The sequence below is a fragment of the Curcuma longa genome, chromosome 1 (genome assembly GCF_044706935.1).
Source record: "Curcuma longa cultivar G26 ecotype Majalengka, Jawa Barat chromosome 1, ITB_CL_G26_1.1, whole genome shotgun sequence".
In the NCBI taxonomy this organism is placed as follows: Eukaryota; Viridiplantae; Streptophyta; class Magnoliopsida; order Zingiberales; family Zingiberaceae; genus Curcuma; species Curcuma longa.
Window position 1 is genome coordinate 8,133,268 of NC_133861.1, and position 24,616 is coordinate 8,157,883.

Below are 24,616 nucleotides of genomic sequence, written 5' to 3' on the forward strand. Positions count from 1 at the left end.
AAAAAAAATATTATATATTTAGAGGTTTTCTACAACTTATTAGTAGTATTTTTTACAATTTAGTGTTAAAATTTTAAAACCTGAAAGATGTGTAGCAATACAAATTCTAACATAATAAATATTATATTCCAATATCATTTCAGTACTAAACTTTTTAAATTTCATCACTATTCTAGTGTTGTTGAACTTTCTATTGTGATATTGATTATTTAAATTCAACAATTTATACTATATATATACATACTTATCTCTTCTATTAAATGTCAAAATTTATTAATGGACTTAATCATTTATATTTATAAAATTTCATGGTAAAATTTTAAAAATTCAAATATCATATATTAAAAATCATTAATGGACCTAGAGAGTTTTGATCGAACTTATTTTAAATAATACATGTTTCTGAAGTGTCCAAGAGTCTATACTCTTTATGTGTCCAATTTTAAAAGTTTGACATATACATATAACTATTCAAATTAATTCTATGAGATGTATATCTCTTCTATTAATTGTAAACTTTTTAGAAATTCAAGTTTTTTTGGATCCGTCAAGTTTCGGTCAAAACTCATTAATGATCTTAGAGGACTCTGATCGGGCTCATTTCAATTCCTATGTATTTGTTAGGTAAACACTTATAGGACTTTGATAAGGTTCATTCCAACTCCTATGTGTTTATTAGATGAACATGAATCTAATTTTATCCTAATTAACTGATTTAAGACCCTCCCAATATTCATCAAAATAATTTTAAACTTCCATCAAGTTGTGGTGTTGATTTCCAAAGACCAGCACTAATTTAGTGTTGGCTTTTAAAAATCAACACCACAATTTATGTCATTTGGCACACGACCATGACTTCACTTATGTGTCTCAAGGTCAATATTGGACACCATGTATACCTTCTATCCCGGGGCAATACTAACATGTCTCATCTACGGCATATATTTTTTTTAAGGATCATTATATTTCTAATGAACTTGAATTATGTATGAGCTCCATTGATTCATATTTAACACTATAAAAAACAACGAACTACTCGAAAAAATACAGTCCATAAATATATCTCCAAATAATATTCCATCTTGTGAAAATAATTATCAGGCAATGAGACTTTTAACCATTGTTGGATCTATCCCCTTATAGGGTGCTCACAATGATGGCTAGCAAAGGCAGAGGTTGACGTGGAAATGCTTTTCTGACAGTTTTATGAGCTCTAAAGAAAGTATATCGTGGATATGATTTAGCTCTAAAGAAAGTAAGTCACAGATATGATTTTCTTCTTGCAAACGGAAACGACTCTTTTCCATTAAATCTTTTGTTATCTTTTTTTCTTCTCCTTCTTCTTCGACAAGATTTGACATCTTTGCTAGATCTCTATTCTTCCACTGTGAGAATACTGATTTGAACGTCAAAAGGGCCGCACCAATCAAACCGGCCAACCCTAACATTCTCCATCTTCTCAAGTTATCAGATTTAGAGATCTACCGGAGCTGGAATTGTCTTTTTGGGAAAGGAGGAGCCTGACACCATCATCCATAATGCCGGTCAATCAAACATAGATTCCTTGTTGTGAAACAAAGATAACATTAATTAGTCAACACCTTTCGCACAGCATGGCACACTATCAATCCACCAAAGTCCGGTGTATAAACAGAGGTGAAGACAAATGACAGCTTATTCGATAGTTTTATGCCCAGGGTAAGAAGGGAGCCACAAAACCCTAAAATACTGTCATTTTATTTAAAATCTTTATCTTTCTTTCACCAGTCTGGTTTAAAATTGGTGAACAAGAGGCATTATTACAACACAAAGACAATACACTTCATCATCGACAATGGAATGATAAATGACACCGTATCTTCATATTTTCTTAGATTATAAGCGAGAATGAAAAGCATCTAACTATGAAGACAACCAAAGCTAAAAGGATTCAAGCAAGTAGGAAATGCCATTTACTAAAGTCACCCCATCTGACTTTACAAGGCTCACCACTGCATCTAATTAGTTCAAGATGCAAGGGTGAATCTTGTCCTTCAAGTACTCAGAGCAGTTGTTTTACAGATGGGGCATAGATTTTTTATAACCAACCATTTCTTGATGCACAACGAATGGAAATCATGGCCACAGTCCAATTGACCCAGTTCCTCTCCTTCAATGTATTCTTCCTGCCACGACACAGAAAGCTCAGTTTTCCACTTTTGAAAAAATGCGCGAAAGTAAGAAGCATCCTCACCCGACAAATGCAGCATGGCTCAACTTCCCCAGTAGGTTCTGATGCAACAATCACATACTTATGCTGCTGTAGGCATTCGAGTATCTTTTCCTCACTAAGTCCAGTGTTGACACTGCCAATACGTTCTCCTAGCGCCAACAGTTCCTAAAGCGCAAAGTAGTGTAAGTTGAAGTTTAGCCCGTCTGTCTCGAAGCAAAAGTGAGTAGCAAAAGAAAAGAGTATTACCTCATAAGACATATTGTCCACGTCCAACCGCATATCTCTATACCTGTCGAGAAAATTGGCACCTCCAACAAATGCTGATTGCTCAAGAAATAAAACATCCTGCCCAAATATATAAACAATACAAGTCCAGTCTCAACATGCCATAACACTTTGACTTCAGTTTCCAAAACCAATAAACCCCTAATGACAATCTTAAAAATGCAAATAATTAAATAACTGCAGGTATTCAATTTCCTATTCAATCAAAGATGGACTTGTCAATTATCTCCACTTTGTCTGTGTTGGATGCCTATTTCCTAAGTTGACACTCCATACTCCTTTTGATTATCTCTAAAAATTTTGAAAATTTGTTGCGTCAGGCACTTGGATCCACCTATGTATCAGATATTCATACGTGAGTCAAAGTAAAATTGTCCCCGTATATCATGCACCATTTCTAAGTTAAAAAGGGAGTTACAGACTACTTTATAGCATGGTTGTTCAACTGCCTAATAACTATGCAGACTATTCAAATCTATCAAGGAAAGATATAGGTTAGCAGGATGCTTACTCTCTGTCAGATAAACTAATAAGATTGTGAATCAGTTTAGTTAACCAATTTCACTTGCGAGGTTTACACTCTAGATATTCTCTTCTAAAAAAATGCCTTGACTTCAAAACATCTAACAAGATAGAATTCACTTATAGAAGACAGATAATAGCTTAAAGGAATTAGGAATCTGAAATCTCATCAATCCAGGGAAACATAAGGACATCCTCAGAAGAAGATTGTGTAGATAGGCAATGCTTACACAAAGTGTTAATACAATTATTCTCAGGTCATTAACGAGAATAAGAGAGGATTTGATATTAGCAGTATGAATAGTTTGCAAGGACAAAAAATGAAGAGAAGCTATTTCACATCTCCCCAAGTGAAAGATAATGACAACAAATATCAACATATTTTGTAGTACTTTCCCACAATTGATACAAAACAATCATTAAGAACAATGCCAAGAATGGGAAATTACCTACACTAGATTTCAATAGCAGGGAAAAGAGAAGCCAGGGTGAGATATGAGCTATATTAACACAAATACAGAACATGTTTTATTTACTCATCTCATTTAAGCAAAAGGTTGGGTTCATCTACCATAAACAAATTGATGTTTAAGTTTGCGTGCTCATTTTAAATAAATTCTTAATGCCTATGAAGGAACCAAATCTATAGAAAGATGAAGATGGCAGTCGAGATTAACCTTGATATTTTGAAATAGGACCCACACTAAGATCACAAATTGGATCAAGTGCAAAATTCCATTGACAGGTTATATCTTCAGGTTTCATGTGCGGAAAATGGTGCAAAAAAGATGCAAATAGGAAGAGAACCATATGATGACCTTGTGCACCAAAACATAAACATATAGAACCTCAAGCCTATTATTATCTAAGAGTTTAATCCAAGTTAACAATCATGTCTTGTGTTTATTATCTCTTCCCAAATGTGCTATCTATTAGCTTTCCTATTTAACATATCTCTGATCCCAAATTTCACATGCTAATTATACTGTTCTACAGCTTTCCTTGAGGATTTACAGTCCAGCTTCAGAGTGATGTGTACATACCACCAAGCATTAATGATGATGTTGAAGCGAAGAGGCTCCGCGCCCAATAATCCCACATGTACAACTATGGTGGTCCATGTAAATATATAACTTGGTTATTTTCTAATAGCTTGAGTTTTTGAAATAAATAGTTAGATAATCAATTTCAACATTGCAGCAACACCACATGCAGAAACCATCTGTGGCAGCCCATGGGGGCGTTAATCAATTTCAACATGGTATCAAAGTTGGAGGTCCACTATATATAATCTCCTTGAGCACTATCAAGTTTATAAGTTCTCATAATGTACTATGTGAAAAAGATTTGAGGACGCCTGCATCTTTATCCCAACCCTAAGCCTACAACAATGCCTCCCTACTCCATCCCAACTTCCTCCTCAAGGACACTTGGCACAACATTGATTGTCCTCACAAACAAATGGAGAGTCAGCTTGTTCGCCTCCGCATGACACACACCCCAATCTTCCTCACAAAGCACTGAAAGTCATTGCTTTCTTCCTCTCAAACTCATAGGCCCCCTCTCCTAGATCTAGATCCACTCCTCTTTTCTATCACATGTCTAAAAGATTCTCAAGTGAGAATAAGCAATCTCATAGAGAATTCACTCTAATTTTGGTGATTTCTTCCATTCGCACGGATTACAAATTGATTCCTTATTACTCTATTTTTGGCAATTGATTTCCTAGAGGCTCAAAAGGATGCATAAGAAATCACTTAGGATCTGATCAGGTACCAATCTTGATCCAACTTGGTTGATCCGTATCAGTCAAGTTTCCCATGGTTAATATGGATGAATACGATTTCCCACAAATATGAATTTTAGATATCTTGAATTCATTATTCGATGAGATGTCATTAATAAGGCAAAAATTAAGAGGTTGAAATGAAGAGAAACTTTTGGAGTTTGTGAGGACCTTTGTATCCATTGGACAATTTTAAAACTAAGGTACAAGAACCATGCCATAGGCATCACAATCTTAGATAGTTACAAAACAACAAATAGGTTAATGTTAAAATGAGTGTATGGCATGCGTGGGATATTTATAAAAGAATAATACTCATCACGAGTATGACTAATTAGGTGTAACTTGAATAGGTCAATATGATATGTACATCAGCAAAGACAAACAATAGATTCCGTGAATGGGTACGATTGATTTTAGTTAAATATGCAACAGGGAGGAGGACTAATAAGCAAAATGTTTTAGTTAACATGTAATTTAAAAGATTTGAATATTACTTATGATATATCTTGCATAGAATTTGAGAGAGGAATAAAATCATGTGGCAAAGCGCATATAGTTGAAACTCAAAACTACGAAATGTCCCCACACCACATTGGATGTGAGACAATTCTCCATTCAGATAAATGCAAATCCAGTCATTGGCATTAGGGTGATATCTAGTGTCCTTTCTTCTAGCATTATGAAATAAAAAAGTTAGCAATATATAGGTATTTAATGATCAGTGATCATCTTAAGAAATAGTTACTTTTATCAAAGAAGCTAGTCAGTCAAATAACAGCCAAACTAAAAAGAAGGAATATTCAGTAACAACAACATTCGCAACAATGTTGAAGGGGTTGAAATTGAGATAAATATAGGCCAATGTAATTACTGGAAAATTACTAACCTCGAGAAGTAAATTATCACCCCGACGGATGCGGTCAAAAACATTCCGAATCTGTTGTAATGAGAATAATGTCATTCAACACCAACAAGATAAAATGTAAAAAATGTTTTTGTTAAAAAAAAATGGTGAGAAAGTAGAGTAACTAGAGATAACAATATACTCTTTCATACCAAGATGGACTATAAAGAGATCAGTTACATGTATGATTGTGGAATTAACATTCTTCCTAAAATGAATATGACAAGATAGTGATATCCTGGATTTCCACTTTGCATATAATAAAAATTCAAAGCATGCTTTAGATGCCTTAAAGTTTGGCGAGTGCATATATGTTGAATCTGCCCATACAAACGAAATGAGATAGATCACATAGAAAGTGGAGATCCAATGTTGAGAAGATTTTTATATTTAAATAACTTATAATCTGCACTTAGGATTTGCTGGATGAGAAAGAGATGAAAAGGCAGAAAATATATGGTTTTTCCAACTAGCAATGTTTTGCATTCCATGTAAAGAAAAATCAATAGTGCACATTCCTGGATCATTTGAAACTTTCAACAGACACATGCTTGTAGAGATAAGAACAGAATTTTGCCTGGTGATAAGTTCTGTAGTAAGAATTAGAACAATTTTGTTAGCAAAAACTCAACATTCACATGCCAAAATCCAAGATAATAGTAATAACAAGGCAAAACATTTGATAGTTACAAATGGCATAGTATGGATCACTACAAGATTGATCTTCCAAAATCTTGTTTCACTGAACCATTTTAGTGATTTTCTTAGGGTTCTGAACAACTTAGATAAAAAAAAATTTACAAGACTCAGAACAAGATGAATTCTAGCACAACTCAAATTATGCAACCTAGACCATGCCAAAAGAGGATGTTTCACTAACTCAGTCTTGAGAACTAGATCGATAAAAAGCAACCAAACTTTCAAATAAAGAGACCCAAAGAAAAAATTCTTCCACATAAGTATTATAAATGCTAGTACATATATAATATGTGCCCAACACTAAAACCTTCAAACTTACAAACATGATTTTGTGATTTTGGATGCATGCACAATTGTCGGCTTCAATAACCTTAAAGAAAAGAGTTGACAAATTTATTTTTTAAGGGAAATATTAAAGAAACACTACCACCTGAGTTGACTTCTGAATATGTAAAAATGCTGTCAATTGTACTTAAACTCTGTTAATTCGGAGGACTTGAAGGAGCATTGAAAGTTTTCAGCATTGCATGTTAATCTAATTTTTGAAAACCATCAAGATAATCAGTGAAATATGGCAGTGTTAATTCCAAAAGCCAACAACCTTAGAAACTGGATATCAGATATGTAACATTAACTAATCAAGCATAAAATTCCACTATACTATCAAATCAATTCAACTTTGACTGTCACAGTTATGACACCATACAGTAGCCCAAGTTGAGTTGTTCAGTGATGTGAATTCAGAAGACATAACCAGTACATAAATGCAAACAAAAAACATATTATCCTTGTGCATAAAAATGCTTTATAAATTATCATACTAAGAATGATATGTGCCAAATTTGAAGGTATAGCAAAAATAGATCCTGGAACTACTGAGATAATAAACACGAGCCTCACCAATTTTGTTAAAGATGACAGTTGTGTTACATACCCCTGACATCCTGTTTCTCCCTTCTCTTGCAGCTGCAAGAGTCCGTGCTGACAAGGGAATTCCCAAAGCACCACTATTATGCCTATGCAACATATTTAATCTTGTGTGTGGATGCTGATGAACACAGGAAACAGCTCCAGACTGACGGCGGCCAACTTCCTGAGATGTAGAAGAATTGTTTTGATGTTGAGGAAGGTTGATGGTCTGGCCTCTGACTTCAAAATCTGAATAAAAAATGTTCCTACGAATAGCTTCTGATATGCGGCGTCGATTTTGTTGAGTTAACCAGTTTGTTCCTGATGATTGATGATAAAGACCTAAATTGGCACCAACCTGTGATGCGGGTACCAAATTGCTGGTTAAAACTGTATTGCCACTGGCTGACTGCCAATTTGTTTGGTCTCGCATCATATCTGTAGTGCTACTTGAGGGAACAGATACTTGCTCTGAGATATTGATTGGAACATCTAGTTGGTCCAGCTCCACAGCTGAGACATCAACTGCAACTGCTGGAGAGCCCAAAGAACTGCCTATTTCCATAGTGGAAATTCCACTTTGTGGGAAAGGATACAAGTCCGAAGAAATGACAGGATTACGTTGCCTATGTGGCCTCAAATTAATACCCAAATACCCAGAATATAAAGACTGACTAGATGAGGCAGTTGCAGATGATGATTGGACAGGCCAAGGATTAGAACAAGTAATATTGTTCTCTAGGGGCCATAGTCCAGGTGCAAAATTATCAGCTTCATTTGCATGGCTGATTTTCACTCGAGTGTTTCGCTGAAAGCTTTCGCTGTTTCCAGAAGCACTAACATAAGGATGATGATCAGTAGTCGCACCTCTTGGTAGTTTACTGATCCTCACATTTATTTCTTCTCCTGTACGAGTTGAACCTGTTAACTACAGAGATAAGCCAGATATCCTTTTGCAGGATGGATAGCACAATGAACAGAGGAAACAAAATTGAGCAAATTATTCTCACCTTCACCAAAGTTACTAGAATGTCCACTTGCTGAGCATTCCCCATCATCTTGTTTGATGTTCTTTCTCTTGTGTGAAGAGCTTTCTGCTATTTTTTGTTTTCCACCATCATAATTGGAAAATAAATTAATAGCACTAACAGAACACCCCCCTAAAGAAGACCCAGAGAGTGGAACAGGCTGACACAGTGATGGACCCTGATTACTTGGTCCTGAATGAAGTTGTGTTTCAAGAAACTGCCTACTCATTTCAGCATGCTCTGTAGGGGGTTCATCAAGGTCAAGAAACTGAGATGATGGTTGTCTATTATTGACAATATTGATGCTGGTCTCAGAATTATCAGTTTCAAATGGAAGAGTATTCATTGCCTTATATCTACTATCTGCTATCCTTGGTCCACCTACTCTACTACCTGGAGCAGAAGACATCATCCAACCACTTTCAAGTTTTGTTTCAGTTCGACTGCCATGATTTAGTGAGGACGTGCTAGAGCTAAGACCAAGTGGACCCCAGAAATTCAAGTTGGTATTTTCTTGAGTAACAACATTTTCGCATGAGATGGTTTCATTAGATGATAGTGGATTGCAAGGTAAGTCATGGTTCTCTACTGAAAGAGGGATGTCATTTCCAAGCATTTGTTGATCCATGACAGAAGTGCCTGAACTAGAAGGCTGATCTATTTCAAAAATGTCAGAGAAGGGTGCGAAAGTACTCCTTTGCCCCTGCATCAAGGCAATTAGGTTCTCCCCTTACAGCCCTTGCAAGTTGGACTAATGTGATCCTTGGAACTACAAATCCCATTAGCACAATTCAGCAATTATATAAATAGACATAAATGGACAGATAGAAGAAAGACAACCTTCATTGGTAGAGCAAACTTCGAGTTGATAAGAAGAATAAAAAATAATGGTCAGCATGATAAATATATAATCTTTGAACAAAATGAAACAATGATTTGAACAAAATGAAGATCAAATTTAACACAACTACTTCCCATGGTGTTTTTTTGACACCTATTTGCTCATGTAAAACAGAATCTTAAAGGCAATTATTCAAAACTCCACATGTCACATACTACTAGTCTATGATGACAACTACTCAGGTACAAGGAGCATTCGGAGGGAATACTCAAATAAACAGAAAAGGTAGCATACAAGATGTCATTCTACATGTGAAAGTTCCATAAATCCACATTCCTTTGCTATTTGTTTCTTGTATGAAGCAATCTAGCATATTCAAGATTTAGAAAATTATGCATGCTTTTAGAAAATTATCACATGCTATCAATTGTCAAGAAAAAAGGGTAAATTGCAATTACTAATCACAAATACAAGAGACAGCATTTAGACATCACAGCCCAAACTTAACAGCTTTACATAGGATGGACTTGGAGGAAAGAAATTGTCCTTGAGCAAGATTTATCAAATCAACTAAAATCTGAAAGGAAGATTAAAGTAAACTATGTCTATTTTGAATGTCGAACCACAGGGCCTTGGTCAAACTTACATCAGATCAACGAAACTTAAAAAGATTAAAATTGTAAGGAAAAGAACGAACCTAGTATGTCTTTAGGCTCAAATTTGGTCAGCCGTATGAAAAATGTTTGTGTAAATTTCAAAGTCTACCTAGGATCTAGTATTTCAAGATTCTACAGTAACATAGGAACATTCATTCTTAGCTCAAGCTAATGCCAAATTTCAAATGACCAGAATTTATAGCAAAATATCAATCATCCTTGTGATTCATCAAGATTCCATAGAATAAAAAATGTCAAACAATTAAACATTGAGGGAAGACAACTTTTGGCTTTGAAATTCTTTAGAAAAAAATGAATTAATAAATGGTTGTGTAGTTCAATGCGACAGACATTAGCGATCACTATGATGTTTTCTGTAATCAAATATCAAAATAATGAATTATATTCATATTTATATGTTAAAGATCTGTTTATCAATCTAGTAAGCTTATTTTTACAGTGAATGAGGCAATTCCTACACCAACCATCCATATGTAAGAGCTAAGAATACTATCAAAGCTCCGTTAATTCTACAAGCTATGTCGCATTCATTCACAATTTAAAATTTGTCCTACATGCCCACATGAGAGATACATCCTATTAGATTCTGCCCTCTTGAATTTTAATCCGTCAAGACTTTGATTTTCCATTGTTCAATTGAGTGTTTGTTTTTACTTTCTAAACAAATTACTCAAATAACTCCAATCCAGTGCATTGGAACAAATAATGAACAGGTAATTTTAACTTAAAAAATGATTTTAGGGCTCCACTGGCTGCCTCATTTGTAGAAAATCAATGAGGTGGTGACCTCTGCTGCAAGGTGTCCTTAGGTCAACATTTGGTTGCTTAATAGAGAGTAGACTCAAGCATTTGGAGAGTGGGTCATCATGTTCCTATAGCTGTCATCGCATCGCTTTGATGGAACTGTACCAAACATCATTCGCCTACTATGAAAGATGACACAGTGTGTTGTTCCACCTCTTGCAATTGTGAATGTCACTCTAGCAAGGGCAGCAACAACCTTCACAGCACAGGGCACAGGCCCATAGATGGAAGCAAAGGACACTAGAAGATTCTATTAGTGCAATCATGCCCTAAGTGGTCATGTTCAAGTGCATGTTTTGATGTATTTGGCAAAGACTTTTAAGTTAGGTTTTTTGTCTAGGTTCTAATGTGGGCGTGGAGTTTGCAAGGACTTGATAATATGCATCTAAAGTTCGCAGAGCTTGTGGTTTGACGTGCTCAAATTGTGATGTTGATTTGGCGCACCAAATTAGTTCTGCTGAAGGCTCAAGAGGTCCGTTGGAATTAAGAGAAGGATGGCGTACGAGGGACCGCAGGATGAGGAGATTGGAGCTAGTTCAACAACTTTGACAGGAGTTGCAAGAGGTTGACTTCGTAAGTGAAAGTGAAGGATGGCATGTGGAGCAAGCCAAGAGCTTAATGCATCCAAAGAAATAAAGGACCTTACAAGAAGTGGACTCTTGGACGACAAAAGCTGGACTCTTGGATAACATAAAGTTGCCCGGAGGACAGTGACCTTAAGAGACTATGTGACTTCAAGGTTCACGATTTTGGGTTAGATAAGTTTGAGAACCTAAGTTCTTGATCGTAGTTTAAGAATAAGCTTGATCTTGAAGGTTTATGAGGGCTTATGTGGTGTAAATTAAGCAAAATCATAGATTGAGTTACCTGATGTTTGTTTTAATCAACTGGAATGCTGGTTGCCTAGATGACTAGAATCCTATGCTCATCATGTACTTGGTCTTTGATTGATTTGAGTCAATTGGATTGTCATTTGAGTCAATTAATGTGACTATTGGACAAGATAAATATGTTAGATCAGCTAGTTGAGTCAACCATGTGGATATCAATTGACCTATCATGGTTGAATCTGTTGGTGGATAAGCTTGTGATCTTATCTAACCAAGTCCACTAGAATGCAAGATTTAGTCGACTAAATTCTAGTTGTTAAGCAATAAGATTATCTTATCCAGATATAAGTCAATTGCTAAACAATTTAATCAACTAATTCCAACTAGAAGCTATCTAAATAAGCTACCTTATCATCTATCTAAATGCACCCTTATTATAAATAGGGGTGTAAGAGGACCTCGAATAAATATTTCATTCACAACAAATATTCACTCCTCTGTGCTCATTTTAATGCTTTTGATGCTCAACATCTAGTAATATCTCCTTTGTGCTTTCATTTCAAGAAGATATTCTGTATGAGTTTTCTCTACCACTCTCAAAGAAATCTTTTATATTGGGAATTTCGAGCTTGATCCACCTAAGCCACAGAGTAGGACTTAGGGTGTGAACCACATAAGCCATTCTTGTTAGTGCTTGTGATTCTCTTATTCATTTTATATTCCACTACACTTACTCTTTGTATTGGCTTTGCAAGAGAAAACAATTTTATTTGCAGGTTAAGGTGCTATTCACTCCACACCACACTCTAGACGCACAACAATCTAAGAGATACCACTACAAATTCATGGATATACAGCTAGTATTGTGTGGGTGTCTATCTCATCAGTGTTATTAGGAGGGAAAAAAATCAAATTCAAATTACCTTTTTGCTCACGGTTTAAATACAAAGATTAGAATTTAGGTTTCATGATTCCCCCAGTGTCCACAAGTACAAATTACAAAATATTACTCTATATCATCAAATTTCAACTTCTCCGATTACAACCAAATGCCTCCTATGTGTTATTTACAGAAACCATTTCTTGTAAACTAAAATCCTATTAGTAACACCAAAATCAATCACTTGTTACATTAACAGTTCATAGCTCCTAATATAACATTTCAGCTGCTTCCTTTCCACTAAATCCATCAGATGTTTATGTTTTTTTTACTTCATCAAATGATTGTTATTGCTAAATCAGTAACTATTGAGTATGAACATGCGATCCTACCAAAAATGGAGAAAAAAAAAACAGGTAGCACTATTCTCGTTTCAAATGATGAATTCTCATACCAACAAACAACTGATCTAATATGTATTAAAGGATGAAATCAATAAACGTGGTGAGAAACTCCTAAAAAATATGTCCAACGACAGACTCGAATAGAAAATGTAAAAAGTACAATATTTCTAAAATGTAAGAAAGAAGGCCGAGCAGTCGTGAATGGAGACAATGCCTCGTACTCGTGTATGAAACGAACACCAAAGCTAATATTTGACAAACAGAATCTAAAACATCGTCAGTCCATTGTGGTCATCCTTTCATCTTCTAATAAAGTTCCATTAAGTAAAAAATTTAAGGTCGAAATATGGTACAACATGGTATGATCTGATCACCCCAAAATATGAGAAACAACAACAAATGGGCAATCAGTAGAACCACAAGAAGAAAAACGGGGAATAACGACACATCGAACCCCAGGAACAAACCGCCAAAATCACAATTTTCCTAAAGAAACAAGATTAAGGACAAAAATCTCCCCAAAAACGAAGTTTTGTCACAGGATGGCATGAGCAGCACCTAAAGGGCTCACCTTTGAAGCTCTACCCGATCTCAAAGTCTCAAAGATCGGACAGCAAAAATCTCCCTTTGCGCTTCCCGACCGCAACACCTCAAAGTCGTCTCCGATTCCCGACCCTCTTTCAAAGAGGCCAAGGCGACAGGAGGCTCCCTTAGAAGGACAGGAAGGAACCGATAGGCAGATTGGATTAGGAAACAATGAAAGCGGTGGGGATTGGGAAGGAAAGGAGGAGAGGAGGAGAGCAATAGAGGACCAGTGGCAGAATTAGATGGCTTTTGTTTCCTTTTTATTACTTTTTTGTTTCTTTTGGTCGCCCCTTGCCACGCTTTCAACCCAGAGAACCCTCTTCTAATAATTTCAGAGTTCAAATATACAGAAGAGAAAAGGGAAGATCACGTTGCCTTCCTCACATTTGTAATACTTGTCACCAAATCCAATTAAATTTGGCAAATTTACTACAAAATTTGAATTGCATATCCAAGAGTGGAGTCACGTGTTAGTTTATCTTCTATAAAAGGTAGAATCTACCACTCCAGCGGCCCCACACAGTTGGTTTCACGACCATCTGTGAGGAGGTAATCGAGAAACTGCAATTGGTCACGACGGAGGAGTATATTCTCGGCTTCGTCGAGATTTGAATCCTTGTCCTCTTCTGCAAGTCTGCTCCATCGTAACCAACTCAGCTATGCCCCGGATGCTACGTGTTAGTTTATCTAGATTTTAGTCGGGAGGCCTGATGATATTGAGAAAGGGTTACAGTTCGGATGTGTTTCCAATAGGCTCGGAATTAACTCGGGTAGACATTAATTTCTGATTCCGCCATTGCACATATCTTCGACAGTTGTTGGTTTGTGACTAGATTCATGTTTGGTTCTTGTCCACACATTTGAAATTGGAATGTAACAAATCCAAGCATGTATTTGGTCAAGTGAACTACTAAATTCTTGTGTTTTGATTAAAGAAAATATAATTAAGCATTTTGTTGTATATTTATATATTGTTGGATGATTTGGTCAAGGGCTAATTATAGGTCAATTTTAAATTTGCCTCTTAGAAGCCTCAAAAGTCCAATGTGACATGATTTTTGATGGTGTGCTCTCATTTTCGCTTGGAGTTTAAAATCTTTTGAATAAATTCAGTGTTAGGTTGATGATGGTTGGTCTAAAATGAGTAGATAGATGATATTTAGGTCTTTTAATTTCTTGCAAATAAGACAACCCCAAATATTAGATTAGATTAGATTGTAAATACACATATGTGATCAATTAAAGAGATAAAATAAGCAAAATGAATAAGACATGCACATGGTGCTAACAAGAAGATATAATGTGGTTTAAAAATTTTATCCATATTCTATGACCAATAAGACATTTTACCCCAAATCTATTAAACTAGGATAAACTTCTCAAATGAGTATGATATGACAATAATGACTTATAAAATACTCAATGAATAACTCTCCCTAATTGAATCAACTTTTTTTAGAGAAACAATCTCTCCCTTGAGGGTGGGTTTAACTATGTTGTTTTGATAATTTGATAATATAATTTAAGTTTGATGTGTATTTAGTGTCAGAGTATCAAGTGTGCAAGTTTAGTCATACCAATTGCATTCAAGTGTAGGTGGTTAGAATCAAGTTTAGTCAATATTGTCGAAGCTCAAGAGTAGGTAGGCCAAATTTGGAAGGACCCCAAGCAAGGAGGTCAAATTGAGTGGACTCGAGTGCAAGTGGTTGTAATCGAGAGAACTTATTGGTAGGTGGCTCGAATCAAGGAAGAGAATTGGTGGTAGGTAGCTCACATCAAGAAGTCACTCGGAGTTCTCAAAGGTGTTGGGACAATGGTTCCTCTAATGTGGTTGGGTTTAATCATGATGTCTTGATGTGTTGGCAATAGGTTTAAGGTAAGTGTGCATTTGCCAAAATGAAAGACTAGAGATTATGATTGGAGGATGGTGCGCATCCATATCAAGTAAAGAGTTGAGGGAAGTTTTTGTGAAAATATGAGGCCAAGATCAGGGTCCGAGGCCGAGATCCGCGCATGAGACCGAGTGAAAGTCGGCGCATGAGACCTAGCCAAGGCCGAGATCGGGCTTGAGACTGAGATGAGGTCGGTGTTTGAGACTGAGATGAGGTTGGTGTTTGAGACGGAGTAGAAGTTGGCACATGAGCCCTAGAGAAGGTCAGCGCTCGAGACCGAATAGAGGTCAACGCATGAGGCCGAGCCGAGGTCAAGATCAGGGTCCAAGGCTAATATGAGATTGGCGCCCGAGACCAAGTAGAAGTCGAGGTCAAGGCCTGAGGCCAAGATTAACGCATAAGGCCGAGTCGAGATCGAGATTGGAGCTTGAGGCTAAGATGAGGTCAGTGCTTGAGATCGAATAGAGATCAGCATCTGAGATCGAGTAAAAGTCGACACATGAGGTCGAGGTCACGGCCCGAAATTTAAGGCCAAGGTCGAGACTCGAAGCTTACGACCAAGGTCGAGGCCCAAAACTTGAGGCAAAGGTCGGGCCTACGGATCCAAGACTATCGTCAACTTGCTACTCTTCAAGATTTACATAATCCTCCTTAATTTCTCAATGACATTTTAGATTCAAGGCCACGTTGCAGCAGTGAGTTACAATCCGGATGTCTTACCGTTGCACCATTATCCCGGGGACCTCAATGGCATTTTAGATTCAAGGCCACGTTGCAGCAGTAGATTTCCACCGTATCACTCAATAAATAAATAAAAGTTTAAACACGATTAACCTGGCTCGGCTCATTTACGGTACCTAAAGGCAAAAAGGTTCGCTCAGTTAGCTGCGATGGTTTCCAAATTCAGCCCGCGTTGGTTCTTCTGCTTACACTAGCAATTACTAGTTTCGTACCCATTAGCCCTTTTGAGTTGGATAACGAGCCTGGACTGAATCAAATTCTTATTTCTAAATCGAATGCATTCTTATCAAAAGGGCTTATATGTGTCAGATCTGATGATTCGAATATTCAGCTAGCCTGAAAATTGTGAATCGTGTAGAAACTGAAAGAGCCAACGCATATCGAAACATTTGCAAACTTTTGAAGCACATGAAGCAATACGCCATCCGAATTGGAAACCTAACAATCGCATCTTGATCATCCAAAGCAGCAAAAGATCCGCTGACAATCGAAATTCGAAATATCTACATATATCTAGTGCTTGTTAAGTAGAATGGATAGAAGAAGCAGCTACTAGTGCAATGCATGTCTTTCATGCAATGATCTTCTTGCCCTCGCTGTATGCCCAGCGAGGCTTTGCAGGAACGCGATGGAGCGCCTTCACTCCCAGAGGATTCTCTTCGCTCTACCATTTGCATGAAAATATGAAATAAATAAGAACAGTGTTGTGTTGATCTCAAGTTCGTAGGAAAGAATTTCGAGATTTGAAAGCTAGCGTCTACATGAATGCGGTTATTATATCTTAATCTAGAAATGAAGATACGAGATTACCATTTGACAAGTCCTAGTTCAGTTCCACAGCTTCCTGTGAAGACGCCCTGCAATGAAGCAGATCTTGGAGGTTGAGTGTCTAAAAGCCTGCAAGAGATTTTACTCGTTTAGAAGAAGAGATCTTACTGATTGAGATAACTGGAATTCTCTGCCTGCCACCAGCTTCGATGGCAACGCTAACAGGTTGGTGAGCAACAGCCTTCTTCAGCGCTTGCTCATCATTCTCTGGAACATCTTCGTACCCGTCGATCGTCACAACTCTGGCATTTTTCTGCAACAACAACAACATCATGAATTCAGCAATGGCGCAGATAAGGAGGCGAGCGCAGATGGCGATGGGAAATTAGTACTCGGTTTTGGTCGCACGCCCCATCACGGGCCTTGTGAGGGTAATCTGCGTCGGTGTCGATGCCGCCGTCGTCGACGATGAACTGGAAGGGATAGTCCATGAGTCCACCATCGCAACCCTGGTTATAGCCATTGTCGCACTCCACGAGCTCTTGCTCCGATAGAGTTATGAGATCCCCTGTCACGATCTTGTTGATGCCCTCTAATGCCCAGCAACTCCCTGTAAACTAACTATTATTAGTGTCAGCGAATTGAGAGAGGAGAGGAAGGGAGACTAACCGCATGTCCCATGGTTCTTGATGGGGGCGACGACGCCCTTCTCCCTCCAATCGACGAACTCCGGCAGCTCCTCGCCGGCCTTGAGTCGGTACAGGTACCGCCCTCGCCCTCCGTCGCGGGGCCGGGTGCCCAGGTACGCCGCCCGGAACTCCTCGTTCGTGAGGTCGGCGAATTGGTTGAGGTCGAGGCGGTACCTACCGTGAGCGCCGGCGTCGGCGGCAGCGTTATGGCCGTCGATGAAGCGGAGGTTATCACGGAAGACCTCGAATCGGCGCTCCCTCTCGGCCAGCGCGTTGTGCGGCCGTCCAGGCGTCGTACATCCGCCGCACCTCCTCCTCGCTACGTTCCAAGCCCGGCACGCCGTGCTCCCGGTCGTAGTTGATGATGGACATGTCCGGCGTGGCGGAGGCACCAACTAGGAGGAGGAGTAGGAGGACGGCGTGTTGGGCCATGCTGGGAGGCGGGAGGAAGAAATGCGATTTTGACAGTGCAAAGGTGCGATTTTTACAGGGAGGATCGAGGAGATAGCGACAGATTCGGAGTCGGAATTGGGGATCAAACATAAACAAAGCGGGGATCATATTAAAGTTGTCATTTTTTTTCTGAAAAAGAAAGGAAGATATAGATATTCCAGGTCAATGATGGAGTAGGGATGAGATATGAACAGCGCAGCAGCATGGGCATTGGATCAAGGTAGATTTGAACACTGTGGCTGAATAAATCAACATGGATCATAGCATGAGCACTCTAACATTCAAGTCAATTTAAAAGTTAGTCTAAAGACGTCATAGATTGCTAAGCCAACATGGATCATTGCATGAGCACTCTAACATCCAAAATACTTCTATGTGCTCTGCCTTTAGTTCGAGGTCTTTGAATACACAAGTATGATATGCTAACTCGAAATAAGATCACATAGGGACAAAGTCGTTATCATGTGTATCAGAGCATCCGCAACGCGCTGTTAATCGCGAATTAACAGCGGACGCTGCTCTCATATATCATGGAGTTGACCTATACTTAGCTTCCATGTCATATCTATTCTTGCATTGGAAGTGATTGTCTTTCATTGGTTGATAGGTTGTAGACCAAGTTAATTTACAAATCCACGTGTGTTCTATAAATTTATTTTAAATGACAAATTATAAGATTCAACTATATTAATGCTAGAAGCTAGTCAGTCTTGTGTTAGAATAACATAGTCACAAGTTGATTTGCTTATGGTCAATTTTCAAATGATCTTAAATTTTTTTAAATTGCTAGCTTCAATAAAAACTCTGTGACTCTAGAAATATAAGGAATCTTAAAATTTTAAGATGTAAATTAATTTACAAATTATCTTTGCAGATGAAATTTAAAACACAACAAAATTTTCTAAATCAACTTGCATCTTGTATATAATAAAAAGATAACAAGTGAATTAAGAATCAACTAGCAGGTCAAAAATATAGAGGATAAAATACTGATTCAAAAACTTTGAAGATTTTAAAAATGACAAATTGAGTGACAACAAAATTTAATTGTATGCTTATGTGAGCAGCAGATGCATGCGTCACCCAACTTACGTATCTAATCTAAGTTACACTATTGTCCTCGACCAACCACATTTGAGTCCAGTCTCGCTTGGTCAACGCAAGAGCTGGGCTCGGAAAAAAACCAAACTCTAGAAGAGAGTGTAGACATACCACCCTTAGTCTTGATTTATCCAAACAAAATGTAGAGGCTACTGAGGAAGTCGTTGATTTTGTTGCTCAATCTTGCCTGTTCAGAAGGTAAGAACTCGGTGGCTGATGTGAAACGTACCCAAAAAGTCAGATCTCATGTCACTATACTTAAGCAGGCTCTTCCAATTTGCTCCCAAGTCAATAGATTTGTGGTTGACCTCGTCCTGACCTGCCAATATATGTGGATGCTACGTATTCTACTGCCAAATGCATGGGAACTCACCCTTTAATCACAATCTTTTATGGCTCCAAATAAATGACAAGAGAAAGGATGTTCTAACCACAAAACCACGAAATAGATAAATATCTTAGGCATTATCACTAGGTCATACAAGAATCAACTCATCTGAATGCCAATAGGTGATTATCAACAGAAATTTCTCTAATTAGTCTTCCAAAATTGACAGAAGAAGGAACACCTGTTTGATTTGTCTAAATAGCCAGTTCAAATGACTACCTATATCGACCTAGTTTAATAATTTGCTAAAATTATTATTATCAATCCGGTTATATGACTTCAGAGTCAATCGATGCCATCAAAATAAAATTCTCAATGCAAACCATGTAAGGGCAAGTGCCCAAAACTTTCATGCAATGGGTGAAGGGGGCAAAAAAGCTAGTCTTAGTTCTCATACCAGAAAATTCAGAGTCTAAAATTCGAAACTACTATTATGATTAAGCAAAAACTTCATTGACAAGTATAACCATACTATAATTCTTAGAGATCAAATTAGCTCAAAGTCAGTCACCAAACTTTGTAGCAACAAACTAGGAAAGTTAATCCAAAAAAATCTGAAATCATAACTTATTAGTTGTCTTATAGAATTAGGTTATTAAGCATCTGAAGATTTGATTTTAGGAACCTGATCTATCATACATCCTAATGTGGTAGATCAGCTCAAGTGCTTCCTTCAATAGAATTATACAACAACAACAACCAAGTCTTATCCTACTAGGTGGAGTCGGCTATGGAACCGTTCCTTCAATAGAATCATAGTTAACAAAATATCATATCCACAATTTGATTCATAAAATTTCTTAACTGCAAAAATCTTACAGCCCCAGGTACTATTAATCTACATGTGGAAACTTTATAAAGAACCCACTAACAGGTCTAAGTTTCAATGCTATTTAATCAGGTGTTTGTGGCGTTTTTCATAAATGATGCATGCTACATAATGCATTCTGTGCCTCTGCTAACTATACAATTTAGGATATGAAGAATGAAATGAACTAATAAAGATGCTAGTTTGGTCTCACTAAGGAGATGGTCATGATTCACATCGTAATGGATAGCAAATCCATCAATCGGAAACAACTTATGCTCAAGAAGGAACTCATCTACAGACACTAGAAAATCAAGATCTGGCATAAATAAACAACTGATTCACACTCAAGAGAGACGCAAAGGGTTAGTGACTGAGCCAGTGGGACCTAACTCACAGTCAAGCTACACTACTAGAAAATGAAAGATTTATCTAAGGATTCAGTATATCAAATAGTATCAGAGTAATTTTTTTTTTTGTCTCAGTAACATTTTTCCTCCAAAAAATTTCAGCAACCCCAAGTTTCTATCATAGATATATTTTATCAAATAAATGAATTGTTTCAATGAAGCATAGAAAAGTGATAAGCATATGAACCTATCACCAACAAAGTGGAAGATATTGTAGACAAACATGGAGATGAAAGCAAAGTTACCAGTTAATAACTTCCAGTAGACAGGATAAACAGCTTACCAGTAATAAGATCAAGCAAATAACCACATTGGATTTGAAGAGTTAATTGGCATACAACTTTAAATACTTGGCTAGATGAAAAGCAGAGAAGAAAGAGCTTGTTTTTCCTTTCATGTATGATTGGAGTTACTACTCCCATGAGACCATCTCCGGATAGTGGATACTACAAAGTTCTTACCAGCGAAAAATCCCATTCGCACCTTCCATGGCAACGGCCTAGAACTACTGCCTGATGGGTGAAGATCAACAACCCCAATTTGATCAATCAACTGCTCATTGTTTTCAAGCGCCCCACTCTCACCAATACTAGGTTCTGGCTGCTCAGTTTGTGCAGCTGTGTCCAAATTGACTGCCACCATCCCTTCCCTGCATGCCATCAGCCAACCTGCAAATTCTGGTGTCACCCCTTGACACTTCTTTACTTTGACTTTAACTAACTTTGGACAACCTTCGGCAAGGGCCTCCATTCCATGATCAGATACTGGGCATCCCTTGATGCAAAGCTTCTTCAAAGCCATGCATTTGGAGGCAATACAAGTAATCTCGGCATCCCCAAAGGTATCGCTGCCACAGATGGCAAGGCGCTCCAAGTTACGGCAGTTACTCGCTATATGCCCTAAGCTTCGTACAGTTGGATTTACAGCAATAAGTACAAGCTCCTGAAGGTTAGGGCACTGTTTTGCAATAGCTATGAGACCCTCATCGCCAATCCTATTGGTCTTCCACCCATCAATATGGATCTTACGGAGGAGGTGACAGCGTTCTGCCATGGCGGAGAGGCCGATATCAGTGCACTCCGGGGTCTTTACAAGATGAAGGATCTCGAGATCGACACAAGAGCAGAGAGCAGCAAGGCCGCGATCACTGACCTGAAGCTTCTCGAGGTGGATCTCAGTGACCCCAGGGACTTCATCGGCTATATCCTCTAGAAGCCTGTCCCAGTCACCGGAACACCTGATTAGCTTTAGGGTTTTGAGGTTGGAGGATCCGGAGATGAGCGGCGCAAAGCACAGACCATGGTATAGTTCTTTCAGACAGATAGATCGGAGGGAGGTAGACGCAAAGATTTTGTTGTCAGTCTCGTTAGCGCCGAGAGCGGGAGGTAGGCCACGCAGCCTCTTGATGGAGAGCTCTTCTAGATGAGAACAGCCACGGACGACGGCCTCAATGCCCTTGAAACCGAAGGTACAAGACCCGACAGAGAGCTTGCGTAGAACAGCACATAGCTCGGCGACGGCAGCCATACCGGCGTCGGTAATGGCATGGCAAGAACGGAGCTTGAGGCGCGTGAGATTGGGGCACCGAGCGGCGATCAGAACAAGCGCTTCATCTCCGATACTCTCGGCGCGGCGTTCACACTTCAGCGCAAGCTTAGCGACGGCGTCAAATCGTGCGAAGATGCCCGGCACGGCATCTCGGAGACCTGCCCGAGCGTCGAGGGCAATACGGTGTCGATTCTGGCCGTCGATCACTAACCATCGCTTGCACACCAGAGAGCACTGCTTTCGGTCGGCGGAGCCAAGGGACTGGAAGACGAGGGCTAGGCATTCGTCTGGAAGTTCGGATGTGTAATCCCTCGCGGAAAGACCGGTGGCATCCTCGCACCAGGGCAATTCTCCTTTGGTCATCGCCGCCGGCTGGCCGATGGCGGCAGATACAAACCTCGCACGGCGACTAGAGGAGGAGGAGGAGGAGGAACAGGAGAGAGCTTTGATGGATTGTGTGGAGGCGGATTGGCCCATTCAGAGCAGTCGGAACGGGGAAAGGAGGCGTCGATGGGATCCGATGACTTCCGCCGCTCTCTCCACCGAGACGAAGAAACGGACTCCAAAAGGAATTCCAATCAAGAACAGGCAAGCTATTGAAATCCGGCATTTTACGTCGCTTCGTTATCTACCTAGCGAATCACGTCACGACTCAACGTCGGGTCCCACGTGCACGGCGCAACGCAGGAATTGGTAGCGATGAAGGTCGTGGCTCGTGTAGTGACGTTGAGTGTTGTCCTCGTAAATATTAGTATTACTTCGAAGGGACGAAGTCCGAGCCGTGACGGCTGGTCCATGCTAGGCAACAAAAGTTGATGAAATGGACGGTAAGGATGAATTCCTTAAGGAAGTTGATTTGGATGGACGGCGGTGAGGAGAAACGGGACGGAGTCGTTAAAAGGTTATGGGCCAGGCCGTTGCAAAATCAACTCGAAATCGTGGAGAGAGACGAAGCAGCAGAGAAATAAATAAAGTAGAGCAATGTAACAACATAAAATTGATCATATAAAATTATTGAAATGATAAATTTTATTTTTTTATCAAAAAAAAATGGAACAATCTTCAACAAACTTTTTTTTTCACCATTAATTCTACAATAAAATTCAAAGTCACTTTCTTTCTTTGGAGCAGATAAATTATTGTTTACTTTAAGAGTTTATTTTTAGCCTTCTCTTAATTTATCACGGAAACATTTATGATGGTACTTTTTAACCGTGACTAGATGGAATTATGATGTATATTAGATTTTGATAAACTTTACAAAAGATAGATCAAATTTTTAATAGGGATTTTTTTTAATGTTTAAATACTTATATACTAAATCAATTCAATATGATAATAATAATGTAACACAATTGATTTGTAATAAAACTAGTTAATTTATATTTACCAAAAATCATAATTTTTTTAATTTATAGGATATAATTTTTTAACTTATTATTGATTATTTTGAGCATGATTAAATTTTAAAATTTTATATTCTTCTTTATATATCTATAGTAATCATGCAAGATTTTATTAACTAATTAGTAAAACTCATAGTTATATCTAGTTGCATCCCTCCTTCCCACTCTTGCCTTCTTAAATGGGACAGTCAACTGCTTGTTATTATATAAGTCGATTGATCTTTTAAATTCAAACATTGCATCTCTAGAATGACTTTTTCAACTATGTATTGATCACAATAGTCGCATTATTATTTATCATCAGTCAACTATTTTCACATCAATCGAGTTCAAAAAATTTTATTCATTCTAACAATATCATCAGTCAATTGTTCATATCCAATAGTGAACTGATATACTACAACCCGGCTTAAATCCCTTCAAATATCAAACTCGGGGTTTCATGGTTCATTAGTCTATTGCTAGTCCATAATAGTTGACCTATACCTCTATTTTAGTCTTACCAAGATTAAATTCTCACTTTGCCTAGTAGTTGATGTGCAATTATTGTAAGTGTACAGTCATCGTCAAATAATAAAATATAGTCCTATGGGATCGTGGAGTCGAGTACCAGTCCACGTGTAACGTAGACTATCTAGACAAATCGAATAGAGAAAATTATTATGAAAATAAATGAAATAAGAAAATAAAGTGAGAAGTTGTGAGAAAATCGATTTTAAAAATAATTCTAGGACTTTGATTTCACCACAATGATCATTGACACTCTATTTGTGATTCACTCGTTTACCTTAATGTTAAATATGCTTAAAGGTGATTTATCCTAAGGTAATCGATATTTCTTCTCAGACAACATCGGTGTATCTACCAAATACGACCCTTACTTTCGTGGTAGCTAAACTAGGGAAAATCGCTTTCTCTTGGAGACTCCTGTTGTTGGTGTAATCGGTCTCCAAAGTTTTGATGGTTTTGTTTGAATAATACGTTTAAGGGAATTTGATCAAAAGTGACCAAATAACTTGATTACAGTTGATAAGTTGAGTGTA

At 38.1% G+C, this 24,616-nt stretch overlaps 2 protein-coding genes and 1 pseudogene across 4 annotated transcripts; all 3 read right to left on the reverse strand.

Moving 5' to 3' along the window:
* Positions 1-1,779: 1,779 nt before the first annotated feature.
* LOC141841729 (putative E3 ubiquitin-protein ligase HIP1) lies at positions 1,780-13,610 on the reverse strand. Of its 3 annotated transcripts, none has more exons than XM_074729930.1 (7): positions 13,356-13,607; positions 8,331-9,117; positions 7,346-8,226; positions 5,695-5,745; positions 2,459-2,557; positions 2,234-2,377; positions 1,780-2,165 (listed from the first exon to the last, which is right to left on the reverse strand). In XM_074729930.1, the coding sequence occupies exons 2-7, from the start codon at positions 9,055-9,057 to the stop codon at positions 2,034-2,036; spliced, it is 2,034 nt and encodes a 677-aa protein (XP_074586031.1). In that variant the 5' UTR covers positions 9,058-9,117; positions 13,356-13,607; the 3' UTR covers positions 1,780-2,033. The 3 variants fall into 3 exon arrangements, with proteins under 3 accessions (XP_074586031.1, XP_074586024.1, XP_074586040.1); XM_074729923.1 differs by having other exon boundaries at positions 7,346-8,241; XM_074729939.1 differs by lacking the exons at positions 1,780-2,165; positions 2,234-2,377 and having other exon boundaries at positions 2,458-2,557; positions 7,312-8,241; positions 13,356-13,610.
* A 3,198-nt stretch (positions 13,611-16,808) lies between these two features.
* LOC141823552 (putative cysteine protease RD21B) lies at positions 16,809-17,891 on the reverse strand (annotated as a pseudogene).
* Positions 17,892-20,849: 2,958 nt separating this feature from the next.
* LOC141844453 (F-box protein At1g47056-like) lies at positions 20,850-22,747 on the reverse strand. The gene has a single exon (XM_074732506.1). It carries the CDS (start codon positions 22,642-22,644, stop codon positions 21,013-21,015), a length of 1,632 nt encoding a protein of 543 aa, XP_074588607.1. The 5' UTR covers positions 22,645-22,747; the 3' UTR covers positions 20,850-21,012.
* Between the last annotated feature and the right edge of the window lie 1,869 nt (positions 22,748-24,616).

Coding starts and splice junctions, on each gene's coding strand:
- LOC141841729 (XM_074729923.1), bottom strand. CDS start 9,057: ATGCAGGGGCAAAGGAGTACTTTCGCACCCTTCTCTGACATTTTTGAA. Junction 5,746..7,345: donor GGAGAAACAGGATGTCAGGG/GTATGTAACACA, acceptor TCATTACAACAG/ATTCGGAATGTTTTTGACCG. Junction 2,378..2,458: donor TGGACAATATGTCTTATGAG/GTAATACTCTTT, acceptor TTTGCGCTTTAG/GAACTGTTGGCGCTAGGAGA.
- LOC141844453 (XM_074732506.1), bottom strand. CDS start 22,644: ATGGGCCAATCCGCCTCCACACAATCCATCAAAGCTCTCTCCTGTTCC.